The sequence below is a fragment of the Bipolaris oryzae genome, assembly GCF_000523455.1.
Source record: "Bipolaris oryzae ATCC 44560 unplaced genomic scaffold scaffold_46, whole genome shotgun sequence".
In the NCBI taxonomy this organism is placed as follows: domain Eukaryota; kingdom Fungi; phylum Ascomycota; class Dothideomycetes; order Pleosporales; family Pleosporaceae; genus Bipolaris; species Bipolaris oryzae.
Genome location: NW_006911322.1, coordinates 131,708 through 145,447, shown reverse-complemented (window position 1 = coordinate 145,447; position 13,740 = coordinate 131,708). Strand labels below are relative to the sequence as shown.

Here is a 13,740-nt window from a genome sequence, read left to right as displayed (position 1 = left end):
ATAACTTTCAGCTTCAGTGTAGACAAGTAGTACATGGTTAGTTTCATCAAAAATCCAGCTCATTGATATTAGTGATTTGTTGAGTCAAATCACTGGCTATTTCCTTCTATCTTATATTGAAAGACAACATTCCCATTCATCCCCTTGTACTTCTCCCTGACTTAAACGGAATCACTACGTATCGTAGCTGCGGGCATAATAGAAAACAGAATGCTCAATCTGGCACTGCCAAAACTGCGACTCATACACCAGGACATGAGCATGTACCCAAGATTTTTTGGGTACAGAACCCCCAGAGCGACTACAGCTTTCTAGGCGTTTGTATTGGCTGTTGTTTGTTGTTTCGTTGTCCATGAATGGTAGGTGACAGCAGTCTTACAGCATTACCAACCAATCTTGAAAGGTACTGGATGTTTCGTGCTACTGAGGCAAACATTTAGAAGTGCAGGGACACTCAGAAAGTGATAGACCATGTGGAAGTAGGAAATTGGATGCTCACCTCTGAATCAGTGTCTTTTTTTTTCATATAAACCCAAGTCTGCTTTCAAAGATTTGTCTTACAGACGTGAAGACGGGACATAAAAGGAATCATTGACATTCCTCTAAAAAAGGCGCTCTTACCTCGCATGAGAGATTTATATCGGAAATAGGAGAGTAAGCTATTGTATTCCTTGCCCATTCTCCATAAAGTTACTCCTGTAAGAGTCAAGTATCCTCAAAACATAAAGGATATCCTGGGTTTAGAGAGTCGCCTGCATTTACAATCGCATCAAAAATTCCGCCCACCTGGTTCCTTACTCAGAAGCCAATCCTTGCTCGTCAACGATGCCGAACAGGGAGTCTATGTTCTTTCGAAAGCAGACTCACTTTGCCAGCCCTAGACCAACCCGCTTTATCGATGGCACCAGTACAGTACGGTTCATGGAACAAAACCTCACCGTGCCGGAGTCCATCAACAACCGCAAAGTCCGTAAATCGGCGCCTATCATACCCAAACAGCTCTACCCCAATCCAAACCCAGGTGTAGCCTCGCACTATATCAGGCGAAAGCCACTTCTCCATGCAGCCCAGAATCCAGCACGAACAGTGAACAAAAGAGCTTCAACCCGTGACAGTAGCATCTTGCTCCCGCCCCTACATATACGCCGTAGCCTCGAAATACCCCGCCGAGCCCTATGCTTCGAAGACTTCGTACCAGAGCACAAACTCAAGACATGGCATGAGGTGGACGATGATGAGCGGCGGAGTACACACACAAATTCGTTAAGTATCTTGATCGCCAACATCATCGATAAAGTCAGATACCAGGTTAGGAAAATAACACGGTATACGCGTCTCTGAACACGCATGGCTGGGTTATTGTGGGATGCATATTTTTGTACGATTGTGGTGTGCCTTGCGTCAGGAAGCAGTGGAATTTATTCTAAGAAGCGATCGAGTTACCTAGAGCCAGTCAACTCTGACGCAGCAATAGATATGGAAGTAGATGAGAATATGTACACGCATACTAGGAAAGAAGTCCTACATAGCGGGTAGCAGGATTTTAAGACAAAGGATGTGACTGCTATTGCAATGGTGATGGTATGTTCCGAGACGCAGCCCCACATCCCGCAAAAACCGATGACGACATGAACCCTCCCCATCTAAAACATCGCACCCAATGAGTCATTTTCTATTACCTACGCAGCTCACGAGACCACTTGTCACGATCCTTCTCAGCAAAGCGCTACGCAACCGCTCGAACTTTTGTGTTCCGCATTCTGCCAAGTATACAATTGATGTAAATTTGCATTTCCCCATCGAGCACAATAGCCCGGCTGGCACAGTAAGTTCCACCTCTTCACAATCAGAGGATCATCGGTCTAACAGCTCAAATCAGATTGGTTAGCGCGTGAGACTTTTAATCTCAAGGCTCAGGGTTCGGTAAGCAATTACCCCCATACATCATGGGTTCGAGTCGCCTAACTAACAATTACGCAGAGTCCCTGGTCGGGCGATCCGCAAACATCTTTTTTGCCCTAAGCATTGCATGCTTCGGTTTCTTCTCTTCTTTTTTGCTTGAAACAAACTGCATTATAAACAGACATGCTACTTTTTTTTACTTAATTAAAATATGTATCTCCCAGTAAACGTTTAGAGTAAGATCTATCTCTTTTCCTACCTACCTAAATCTAAGCTTCATCACTGTGAACCCCCCTACCCCTCCCCATCTTCTTCTTCCCCAAACTATCTACCTACCTACCTACCACCTTCTTCTTCTCCTTCTCCTTCTCCTTCTCCAACCCCCCGCCCCAAAAAAACAACAGACGGAAATTAAACACCCCTTCAACGTCACAAGCACAGATCCGCCTTCCTTCTCTTTCCCTTGCCCCACGCTGTTGATATCAGTAACAGTCCGTGCATATACACATAAATCTAACCCAAGCACAAGAAATGACCTAAGAGATGGGAGATGGGGGGGGGGGGGAGAGACCACCAAAAAGTCCCTGACCCCGTTCCCCCCCGGGTTAGAATGAGAATGTGGATGAAGGTTCTAAAATTTCCAAGCTCAGACTTAAGCTTTTTTTTTTGGAAATTTTCGCGCAGGGAAAGGGGGGGGTCAGTGCTGTGTTATTTCTTTTCTTTTGTTTCTTTATTTCTAGAGAATGTATGTGGCACGCCCACGTGCTTTTCGCTTGTTGTTGCTGCTGTTTTTTTTGGTCACAAGGACAGTGCGTGGTGTTCGAAGAAGCGGAAGTAGGAAGTCGGGAAAAAAAAGAAACAGTGAGGAAGAAAGCATAAGGGTCTGGTGTGGGCTCGGTATGCCCTATTTCCTTTTTAAGGATATTGTTGGGTGCGTAGATAAGGCTGGCTGACTGACTGACGGAGTCTCGGACTTCTGTGCGTATGTAAGGGCAAAACAAAATCCTCGTTCCCGTCTTTTGTATCTCGAAACAAAAGTATCAATAGTGTTATTGTTTTTCTCTCTGTATCTCTCTCTCTCCCTCGCTCTAATTTATTTCCTTTACTTAAAGATAAGAATGGACGCATGTCGAGTACGTGCGTTCTATGTACATGTGAACCAAGGTCGTATATGCCCATTCACCCTGTTGCTGTTGAAAAAAAAAACCAACCATGCGTGATCATGCGGGATAGAGCCTCCAGCCTTCAAGCAGCATATTGCTTTATTGTGGCGAGGCTACTTTTCCGGCAACAAGAGCAATCAATGCGGCCCCAACGCCGGAACCGTCCTTTGCGATACCGATCCGGATCCTCTTCTCCCCCTTGACGCCAATCTCGGGAACAGCACGCAGGGCCTCGCGAATGTACTCCTCAAAGTTGGGGTAGAACTCGACTAGCGAGCCGTCGACACCAATGTCGATTTCGTCGCCTTGTTCACTGTCGACGTCGCCGCGTGGGGGCTCCACGCCTGCTTTTTGTTCAGTAGTGGCAGTTGCCGCAGACTGGCTCAGACGGCCAGTGTTGATTACTACACCAGCAATGGCAACCGCAGCGAGACGAGCTGCACGGCGGCCAATCGCCGCGGCGATTTCGCGGACGGCCTCTGCGTCTTCGGCGCTGACAGCGGAAATATCATACTCCTTGTCAAGAGTTTGTCTCAGCATGCGCAGACCAGGGCTGTGGTCACCAGCGCATACACTGAGGAAGCTCGTGTCAATGCCCCACTGTTTCCATATTGGGCTACCATCATGAATTTGCGTGGTGCTGTGCACATCGTTGGACGACGAGTTGTCGTCAGTGAAGAGCGGGACCTTAGGATCCTTGATGAGCTTGAGCAGAGCAAGACGCAGAAGCTCACCCAGGAACATGCCTGATACACGCTTCTCAAACATCTGGATACCAGGGTTCACCGAGTTCTTGTCAAGCTCAATATCGTACGGATTGTTGGGCAGGGTGCGCAGCGAGTTATCAAACGAACCCCACTCAGTGTTGACAACCATCTCACCTGTGGACTTGTCATATTCACCCACTTCCTTATCATTGGTGAGCTTTGAGACCTTGGCCAGCTTCTCTACATACGCTCCATTGGTACCTGTTCCGAAGATGGCTCCAAGCAAGGTTCCAGTCTTTCCGGGAGAAGTATATGAGCGTGCCATGAGAGTTCCAACGGTGTCGTTGACCAAAGCAGCCACTTTGACGGGGAGGTGTAGCTCGTCAATCTCCGCCTGGAGCAGGGCACAGACGTCCTTGCCAATGGCATCTTCAATATCGAAGCCCTTTGTCCAGCGCATCAGCAGGCCCTTGTTGATGCCTATTTGCTGGACTGGGAAGGAAAAGGTGAAGCCCAGGTTGAAGATTTCCTCCTCTTCTGGCTGGCCTGCCTTTCCTTCCCTGCGTCGGAGAGTGCCGGCGTAGTGGTCCTCGTGATGCGCTTTCAGGAAGGCTTCAATCTGCTTTGCAAGGAAGGAAAACAGCTCCTTGGATGTCTTGGCAACCATGAGGTCGCGAGGAATGGCGACTTTGCTCTGGGTAATGGAGAAGGTGGTGTTGCCATGTAGCTTGATGGAGCAGACGCGAAAGTTGGTGCCGCCCAAGTCAACAGCCATGTAAAGACCCTGTTTGATTTAGAGATGGGTTCGCTCACGTGCGCGTTGGAGAAGTGTACCTTTTCCGTGCCATTGGGAACGGCAGTCACGTAGGAGGGGATCTGGCTCATTTCGGTGCCCTTCTTCTCCAGGCCCTCGTCTGCGCGCCTGTCAGCGGGTAGATAGAGTAACACAAGGTGGGCGCATGCATACCCATCTCCCTTATGAATTCCTTGACGGCCTTGTTGACGGCATCGTCGCTAAAGTCAAACTCGGCGGCGACGTGCTTGGCCTGGTCGGCGAGAGCCATGCTGCGCTTGTGGTTTCTGTTGAAGGTGCCGACGAACTCGACGTGTTGCTCTGGTTTGGGGCAGACGGGGGGTTCTTGTAGGACGAAGGGGTTTCGGAGGGTTATGGAAGGAGCTTGCTCTCTGTCAAGGATGCGGACGATGGCGTGTGGAAGGTGGGGTGCGAAGAAACCGGTAGCAAGCGCTAGCAGGAGAACAAGGACAGTGGCTACTGTGTGGGTCACAGGAGGCCGCCTGGAAGTGTTTTCTGACCGGGCGAAGTGCTGGGTATGCCTTGGGCTCTGCGATGGGCGCGTGGCCTTACTTGGGCTGGACAGCGAGCCGTTCCAGCTGCTGCTGCGGCGGTGGGCGTTGGTGGTACCAATGCTGCTCATGCTTATTAGAGTAGTAGCTGCCCCGCCTTTACCAGCTATGACGAACGACGAGGGGCAGGCGGACTGGGGGGGTGCTTGGGCGTTCAATGGACATGCGTCAACACCATAAGCCTGCATGCCAACGCGGTGAGATACGGGACAGGACGCCTTCAGTTTCGTGCCATTGGCCCGAAGACGGGACGTCGGTACCAGAGCATCCGTGCCTTTGCGTCGCGACCTGGCACGCACACGCTACGCTAACCACTGCTACCCCCCGGAACATGCAGCCGATGCCATCGCATCGTGAAGCCCGCGCATGTCTCTCGGCGCTACCGTCACCTCTCTTCTACCCCATGACCCCATTCCCTGGGCATTCCATCTGACAAAGCGCCCGACCATTCTATAGCACTCGACTAGAACTTCACTAAACATTGGACTTGTTGGCCTGCTAGCACATTCACAATGCTACTTATGCACAAAATGTCACATGTCCGACAAGGAAAACGCTTCGTTTGCTTTTATGTGTGGGTGTGGATGTGGGTGTGAGTGTGAATGTGTGAGTGTGTGCTGAGCTACCATAATGCTCCCCCAAATCCCACCAAGAGATAAGAAACAAAGAAAGACACAAGAAAGAAAAAGACTGGCCATACGCGCCCGAAGGCAGTACTTATACACCCGCCAGTTTGCAACAGCTCAAGGCCCTCCAGGCAACAAAAGTAGAAGTGAATGCCACAGAATTACAAGCAGCTCAATCCATGTGATGTATATCGAAAACTCCGTAGTATAGCAAACAGGTGGCACGAGTAGACACCAACCCTCCACTGACAATAAAAAAAGACCAATGCAATCAAGGAAAAACATGATTAGTGGGCTGCCTCAACAGGCAACCCGTATGGAGAAGGCCAAAACGACAAGGAGAGGCTGGTGCGGACGCTGCAAACAACAATCTACAAGTATGTACCATAGTGACAAAAGAGAAATCCCGATGACTGCAGCCCTGGCAATCGCATGGCCGGTCCGTTTGCGTCAAATGTGTGCCCCTTTCCCGCCCATTTCTATTCGTCATTAAATATCCGCCTTCTGGCAAAGCCTAGGCTCTTCGTAATACTGCCCCGACCCCAGTCGGAACTTGCTTGGGTGTGCTTGGTCGGTTCTTTAGTAATGATTTTGCTGTGCCAATGTGTTTGGAGAAGAAATCGATGAGAAGTGAAAAAAAAAGAAAGAAGAGTCGCCTCGAGTGTTTCGCTAGCCGTGGTCCCGGGAAAGGAAAGGAAAACCATGTGTGTCCATGGAAAAGCAGTAGATGATTTCGCCACTTTCGCCAGAGCTGGAAAACAGTGCCCATGCAAAATGCCAACATACTCAAAACCAATGGCTACCAAATCAAAGTCGAACATGATTCCCCGTTACCGAACGCCCACCGGGGGACGCGGGCCTAGGCTGCTTTGGCTGCTATGCGCAGAGTTTTCAGAATCTAGAGCCGCGCTACTGTTGGAAGCGCTTCCAGTCAGACTGCGAACTTGGGGACGAGACTTGGGCGGGTACAGATTGCTCACCCCAGCGTGCTGTTCAACATGTTGTGGCACTCCTGGTTGTGCCATTCCGGGAGGCGAGGGTCTTCCGTTTGGTGGCATGCCGTTGTGCGCATACCCGTTGGGTGGTGAAGGTCGGCCTCCGGGCCTAGGGCCGGGGCTGAGGGGGTTACCTGGTGACTGGCTCATTCGTCGACCGTTTGGGTTAGGATAGGCACCATAACCGGCGCCGCCTGAGATATCGTCAAGACGGGCTGATGTGAGCGAGTTAGTTCTCGATTGTGCACCCATGGCACCGCGATCGACATGGCCGTAACGGTCGGATGAGTAGCCCATAAGCGGGTTGTTCATAATCGAGTCATGAAGGCCCGGAACGTCCGCCATCAGCCGAGCACTACTGCGATTCTTGTTTGCACCAGAGCGCGAAAAGGGATTTCTCGGGCCTCTGTTGGGCAAAGGTCCGAAGCCTGCACCCTCGGGGTTCTGGCGAATCTGCTTGGCACTGGGCGCTGAGCGGTTGCGGCGTGACGTGACGCTCATCATATCAAAATTGTCCGGATCAATCATTGGCCGGCCTCCCATGGGGTCGAAGAAGTCGTCGCCATCGTCATCGTCGTCGTCGAAACCGGCCATGGAAGGAGGCGCTGGGGGCCTTCCTCGACCCATACCAGGACCAGGACCCATACCGGGACCCATTGGTCCCATAGGGCCACCACGACCCATGGGGCCTCCGGGTCCGCCAGGTCCACGTCGCATGTTCATCTCCTGCTCTCTAATCTGAAGTTCCCGCTGTCTCAGCATCAGTTCTCGTTCTCGAAGTGACATGTTGGAGGCGTTGCCTGCGCTCTCATAAGGACCGCCGTTGGGACCGTCTGGCACCATGTCATCGTAGAGCATCAGATGTGAAAACTCCTCGAGGTCTCCCCCTCCTTCAATTGAAGGACGTCGCTGCCCGTTTGGGGGACCATTCATCCTTGGGGGGTAGCCATTGGGGCCAGGAGGGGGTCCACGACGCGCCATAGGGGGGCCACCGTTGACAGAAGGAGCACGACTGCCTGGACGAGGGCCGCCCTTGATTGGGCCGTTTCCGTTCATTATGGCGCCGCCTTGCGAAGGGGGTCCTCGCGGCATGGGAGCTGAAGACATTCTTGGTGGTGGCTGCATGCCGTTTTGGGATGGCTGTATGGGTGCAACAGCAGGTGCTGCTGGGCGGTTTCGGTTCACAATGTTAATATGGTGGAGCGTCGCATACAGCGTTTCGATTCGCGGCACAGCAACGCCGGCTTCTTGTGCAAGCTTCAAGGGGGCACCAAGATATGTCTCAATCTCCATGGGCCGCTTGGCCTCGAAATCAAGCCACATGGTGCTGTTGTGCTCTTGGGGGCGAATCATGTCTTGGTACGTCTTTTCGCGGAAGTCGGCGGGAAAAGTGCAGTCGGAGGCTTTTGCCAGTGCAAGCATCTCGTCCAGCACGCCATTGACCAAAGGTCGCACGCCAACCTTTTCTAGTAATTCGGCGTGATTGGGTGTTTCGAACAAGACACTGGCGGGATGGAATGCGATTGGGCTGCACAGCGTTAGTGGATGTATGGGTGTGCAACATGAGGAATGCGAAACTCACCCTATCATTCGCTCGTACTGTTGTTGTCGGATATTTTGGGAGACCTTGCAGTCAACCTGTCCAGAGCTCAAAGTCATGGCAAGAGCCTCGGCCATGTCCGACTGAATCTGCGGGGGGATGTTTGCGTTCTTGTTGGCGGGACCAACCCAGATGTTTGTTGCACCCTTGTGCTCGAATTCGCTAGCTCCAAGCTGCGAAATCTCTGCTCCTGATACCAATGAAAGCACGACATTTGTGGGGAAGCGTTGCTCAAGATATGATTCGACACCGAGGCTATGTGTTGTGTTCATAAGGATGCACGTGTGTTGAGGGGAGACGACGGATTCGATGATGTTGGCAATATCGTATACATCGGGGAGGGCCTTGACGCAGAGAAGCACGTAGTCGAAAGGCTGCTTGGAAGAATGGGCGGCATCTTCCGGAGTGCGAACGACTAATGGATGGCGTTAGCTGCGTTGTAGAATTTTGGGAGGCCATCTAAGGGACATACCAGCATATGGCTTAAACCGCTCATTACCGTAAAGCGCTGATCTATGACGTGTTAGCGACCGAGTCAGGGGAGAGAGAGAGGGGGGGGGCAGCTCGTCGACGGAGGTACGCACTTGAATGAGATGCCATATTGAGCGACGCTGTCGTATCCCGACTTCCAGACAAGGGTAACGTCGCAGGCGTTGGTGGCTTGCAGCCGCCATGATAAGAAGGCTGATACGGCGTTGCCGCCCACTGTGTGGAGTGTCAGCAGTTGTTCAATTGAATCAGTGTGTAGAATGGAAGAGGGGATGCAGGCGAGATAGGAAGAAGTCTTGAGACTTGAACAGCATAGGCAGAAGATGCATGTGCGTGTTTGTGGTGGGTGTGCAAGGGACATATGGAAGGGCCGGCAATGGTGCGACGGCCGTGGACTGGTGACGCACCTGAGAGAATGCGTAACCGCGGAACAGCTGGAGCCATATCGGCGTGGATATGGGTGGTGGACTGGGAGGGAGAGGAGAACAGGTCGGGCTGCAGAGGGTTGATGAGGGATGCCAAAAAGTTGGCGATTGGGGCCGGGCTTGGGTGGATCGCGATGGCGGTGCAAGGACCCGGGCGGCGGCAGCGGAGGGAATTATCGATTAAGATAGTAAGGGAAACGAGCGTGCAGAGGTCGGCGAGAGACGAATCACGGAAGAGATTCGGGGTGGTTCATAAGAGAGGGAGAGGTGAATGGAGGGGAGGGGGAGAGAGAGAGAGCGAGCAAGCAAGCAGCGGCGCAGGCTGAAGGCAGGACGAGAGAAGGTAAGTGGTGGGTCGTGACGGTGTGGTCGGAGCGGAGGATTGGGAAGCTGCCGCTACTGCAATGGCGAGGATGTGGAGAGAGGGGGAGGAGGAGGCTCGGCTTCACGCAATGAGCGCGCGACAGGCTCTCTGGCAGAAGCGAGCGGGAGCGAGCAACAAGAAATGCAGAGCAGAGGGAGGTGGAGCAAGGGAAGAGGTTTGTATGATGGGCAGCAGCGGAGCACAGTGGGCGGACGAAGAAGCGCACTGAGAGGCTAGAGGTCAGCAAGGGCTGATGCACTGCCAGGCCCGCGAGCATTGCTTGATATCCCGCACACAGGCTCTACTGGGAGCCGCTAGGATGCTTTGGGCGACAGGCCTGGCACTTATCGCAGTGGCCGCCAGGCGCATGGCTTATTTATTATGGGCGGGGCCGTGCTGTGTATCGTCATTGTTTTTGCTTGATCAAAAAAAGGGCACATGCGCTGCCGTGGCGCCGTGTTTTGCGACGGCGGCGGTAACAGCAGTGAGGATGCGCAGACGGGGAGTGCTTGGTCAAGTGCGAGTCTGCGACGGGAGGGTGGCATGGAGGGATGGAGGGAGGGAGACGGGCGTGCATGCATGGAGGGAGGGACGGAGGCGAAGGGCATGCATAGTGGAAGGATTGGGATGAGTAGCAGCAGCAGCAGCAAGCAACGCAGCATCAACAGGGCCAACAGGGCCAACAAGCAAGGCCAACAAGCCAACAATAGCCAGGCTGCAGTGGATCGGCGCCGAACTGTGGACTGCCAGCATGCTTGCGCGGCACCCCGACCACGACTAACCATAACCATGAGCATGGAGATCCGCTTCTCCCTGTGGGCCGCCCACACACACCACACCACAGGGAGATCTGAGGCGCCATTACCGGACCTGCACGTCGGGCGTCGTGTACCCAACGACTACTTGCGGCGGCCTGGACGGGCGAGGATGTACATCCATCGGTGTATGTAAGTAGGCAAGTATAGATATATATATATATATATATATATATCTCGGTGGGGAGTGGAGCAGCCTGACACGAGCAGTCTCTGTGTAGTAGTAGTAATAGTAGTAGTAGTCGTACATCCACTCTTTCTGCTCTACTCACTTGCTTACTTACTTACTTCGATAGATGCTTGTACATACAGCAGTCAATACATACGGTACGCCTGTAGATGCTTACTTGGGTACATTCACGCCCACGCACACACACACACGTCCCCGGCGTCAGCACCTAGCCGCAGCCAAGCTGGCCGGCGTCCAAGAGCTCCGTGCGTCTGACGTCGACGTTCGCGCTGCGTGGGCCAAGACGTCCCGTCCCAACGCCCATTCTGCCTCCGGCCAACTGGCGCCGTGCAACCGCTGTCAAGGCCCGTCGTCTCCCAACGGTTGTTGCCAGTAGTGTAGTCATACGAGTAGCTCTCGCTCTCCCCAAAAAGGGGCCCATCGCCTCGCCCTGCTAGGCCAGCTTGCTAGCAGCTAGGAAGCCAGGAAGCCTGGAAGCCCGGAAGCCAGCAGGAGCTGCGCCCACAGAAGGGCACTGGATATTGATTCTTGTTCTGCCCTGCTCTTGTCCCTGCTCCCTGCTCCTTGTTCCTTGCTCCTTGCTCCTTGCTTGCTCACCCACTGCGGACCTTCATAACGTCCGCACCGCCGCTGCCACTTATCATGGTAATCAGTCGTACCCCATCGACACCGACACCGACTCTGGCACAGGCACAGGCACAGGCACAGGCACAGGCATACGCACTCACAAGACGACGACGCACGGCTCCGATGGCTTCCCGCACCCGAGCCGCGGCTGCATCTCAATCTGCAAAATCATACCAGAACCACAACTGCGGCGGTCGGGGCCCCTGGTGCCAGCACACACGCACACGCACACGCACACACACGCGCGCTCGACAATACTTTCCTGCTGTCACTTAGTCGACCTTGGGACTCCCGCCGCTGATAAGCTGCAGTGATCGGCCTGCTGTGTTCGTGCCCACCGCATGTGCCTTTTTGCCATAGCACACGTTGCCAAGTCTGTCGCAATCCTCCCCTCAACCATCCATTGCTTGCATTTGCCACTACTCTCTACATGTACTCTGCTGCATGTGCGCCTCCGACCCTCTCTCTCTCTCTCTCTGCCTCCCAAGTGTGCGTCTGTGTACGCAATGTCGCCTAGAAGCGCAGTCTTCGCTCTTGCATGCCCATCTACTCTTGGCCTTGCACAAAGGCCCACTCGACTGCTGTCATCGAGATCTCGCTTGGGGGTGCTTGGTTGTGGTTAGGTTAGGCTGGGTTAGGTGAGGTGGGAAGGAGAAGCCTCTGCTCTTTCCCTCTAGACCGCTCTTACCTAGCCAGTATACTCCGAGTCCGGTCACCCCACTGCCCGATCCAGCTGGACTAGTAGAGTAAGTACCAGTACACGGCCTACTACCAAGCTGCAAGGCTGCAAGGCTGCGACACCCAACAACAACAACAATAACAACAACAACATCGCGTGCTCTAATCCTTGTACAACGGCTATCTGCGCGTCGACTACTCCTTACAACCTGCGGGGGGCACCGGCGCTCGTATTCGTATCCACCCTGTAGCCGAGACGTGCCAAAAATGCAGAGGAAACAAGTTATACCACCCGGCCTAGCACCACGCCTTCCGCCGCCCCCCCCCCCCCCCCAGCACGACTCGCCCGATACACTAGAGTACTTTGCATCTGCGAAACCAAATGTCGTCCATCGAACGGCTGTTTGCCCGCCGCCGCTGCTATAGCACCCTCCCCTATTGCACAGGGAACGAGGCTGATATCACCTTTGCAAGGCCCCCACTGCAATTACCTACTTGCGCGCTAACGCGCGAACGCCATCGCCCAACCATGGCAAAGGAAATGAGCACTGCAATCTCGGAATAGAAACCTGCACGTTGCCCATCACTGCACATGCTCTTTTGAATCGCGTCCAAAAAGTCGAGCGGTGGCGCATGAGTGCCACGTCGGCTTGCCAAGCTCCTACTCTCACCTTTTGTCCCATCCACTGCATAATTGAAACATTACAAGCTGCCATCTTCCTTGATTCTACCATCCCCCCGGCCTCGCCCTTCCCGATAGCTGTTTTGCTTACCCATGCTTGTCGCTCTTCTGGTGTGCCTGTGTTCCTTTGCCTAGCCCGTTTCCGGTGCCCCTGTCTACCTTTTGCTCGGCGGAGGCGGCGGCGGCCACCCCCACCACCAAGCGAGTTAACTTTTCGCTCTTGTCTTGTTCCTGACAGGTAGCGGCGGCACCAGCAACCGCCCGGCAATGCTGAACGTGGCTGCCGGACAAGGGCCATCCCAAAGGAGTGCGCGTATGCGTCGCCCGTCGGTATAGCAAGTGGGTATTCTTCCATCGTCCGTCGTAGATCCTGCACACATCATTGCGCCGGCTCTTTTTGTTTTCGCGAATAGAACTAGTAGGAAAGAAAAAAACCCTTCATTTCGATATAGGCAGCAAAGTAGACCACCCCACTCTCCTCAATTCCAGGGTGGAGATTTGGGCCCCTCCCATCATCCTTGTACATATTCCCCCGAGTAGTAGTCCGTTCGGTCGGCCGTTTTACAACACGCCATATTGACGTGTGTGGGAAGAATCCCTTTCACAAAAAGTAATCCACATAATCCACATACACACACACATACATACGCCAGAGAAAAAAATGACCAAACTAGTCTCTCTCTCTCACCTCATCTCCCCTCTCTCTTTTCCCCGCAATCTTCACATACACACACACTTTCTCTCATTCCCCTTGTCCGAATTCCCACGTCCGAACCCCATCTCACCGGCCTTAATTATATCGATTCCTCATCTCATCACCCCCCCCCCCCCCTCCCTCCCTCCCTCCTCCCGTTCCCTCTTTCCCGCTCGCAATCCTTACCCTGAACTCCATACTTATCTACACCCCCCCTGTTGCCAACAAACAATGCGCGACTCAAAAAAAAAACCAAGGAATCATAACAAGTCCCCCCATTTTCCCGGGTTTCCCCAATATTCTTTCCTGTCAAAACAAAATTTTACATACTTAACCATCATCGTAAACCTATAAACTCTATCCCCCTCCCCGCGCGACCCCTTCCCGCTACCCAAGTAAGTAACCCTGTTTTTTTTTT

General features: G+C 53.2%; 5 protein-coding genes across 5 annotated transcripts; 2 read left to right on the top strand and 3 right to left on the bottom strand.

Moving 5' to 3' along the window:
- Window positions 1–744: 744 nt before the first annotated feature.
- COCMIDRAFT_92414 (uncharacterized protein) lies at window positions 745–1,341 on the top strand (the record flags this gene model as incomplete). The annotated part of the gene is made up of 1 exon (XM_007688742.1): window positions 745–1,341. A coding segment is annotated over one exon (597 nt), but the record flags the coding sequence as incomplete, so codon positions are not given.
- Window positions 1,342–3,164: 1,823 nt separating this feature from the next.
- Window positions 3,165–5,208, bottom strand: COCMIDRAFT_92388 (uncharacterized protein; the record flags this gene model as incomplete). The annotated part of the gene is made up of 3 exons (XM_007688741.1): window positions 3,165–4,556; window positions 4,607–4,686; window positions 4,740–5,208. 3 exons carry the CDS (start codon window positions 5,206–5,208, stop codon window positions 3,165–3,167), a joined length of 1,941 nt encoding a protein of 646 aa, XP_007686931.1.
- Window positions 5,209–6,593: 1,385 nt separating this feature from the next.
- COCMIDRAFT_92553 (uncharacterized protein) lies at window positions 6,594–9,291 on the bottom strand (the record flags this gene model as incomplete). Its single annotated transcript, XM_007688740.1, has 6 exons — window positions 6,594–7,375; window positions 7,433–8,286; window positions 8,341–8,773; window positions 8,831–8,871; window positions 8,943–9,063; window positions 9,255–9,291. The coding sequence occupies 6 exons, from the start codon at window positions 9,289–9,291 to the stop codon at window positions 6,594–6,596; spliced, it is 2,268 nt and encodes a 755-aa protein (XP_007686930.1).
- Window positions 9,292–12,328: 3,037 nt separating this feature from the next.
- On the top strand, window positions 12,329–12,511 carry COCMIDRAFT_92506 (uncharacterized protein; the record flags this gene model as incomplete). Its single annotated transcript, XM_007688739.1, has 1 exon — window positions 12,329–12,511. The coding sequence occupies one exon, from the start codon at window positions 12,329–12,331 to the stop codon at window positions 12,509–12,511; it is 183 nt and encodes a 60-aa protein (XP_007686929.1).
- Window positions 12,512–13,043: 532 nt separating this feature from the next.
- COCMIDRAFT_92525 (uncharacterized protein) lies at window positions 13,044–13,217 on the bottom strand (the record flags this gene model as incomplete). The annotated part of the gene is made up of 1 exon (XM_007688738.1): window positions 13,044–13,217. A coding segment is annotated over one exon (174 nt), but the record flags the coding sequence as incomplete, so codon positions are not given.
- Window positions 13,218–13,740: the final 523 nt, after the last annotated feature.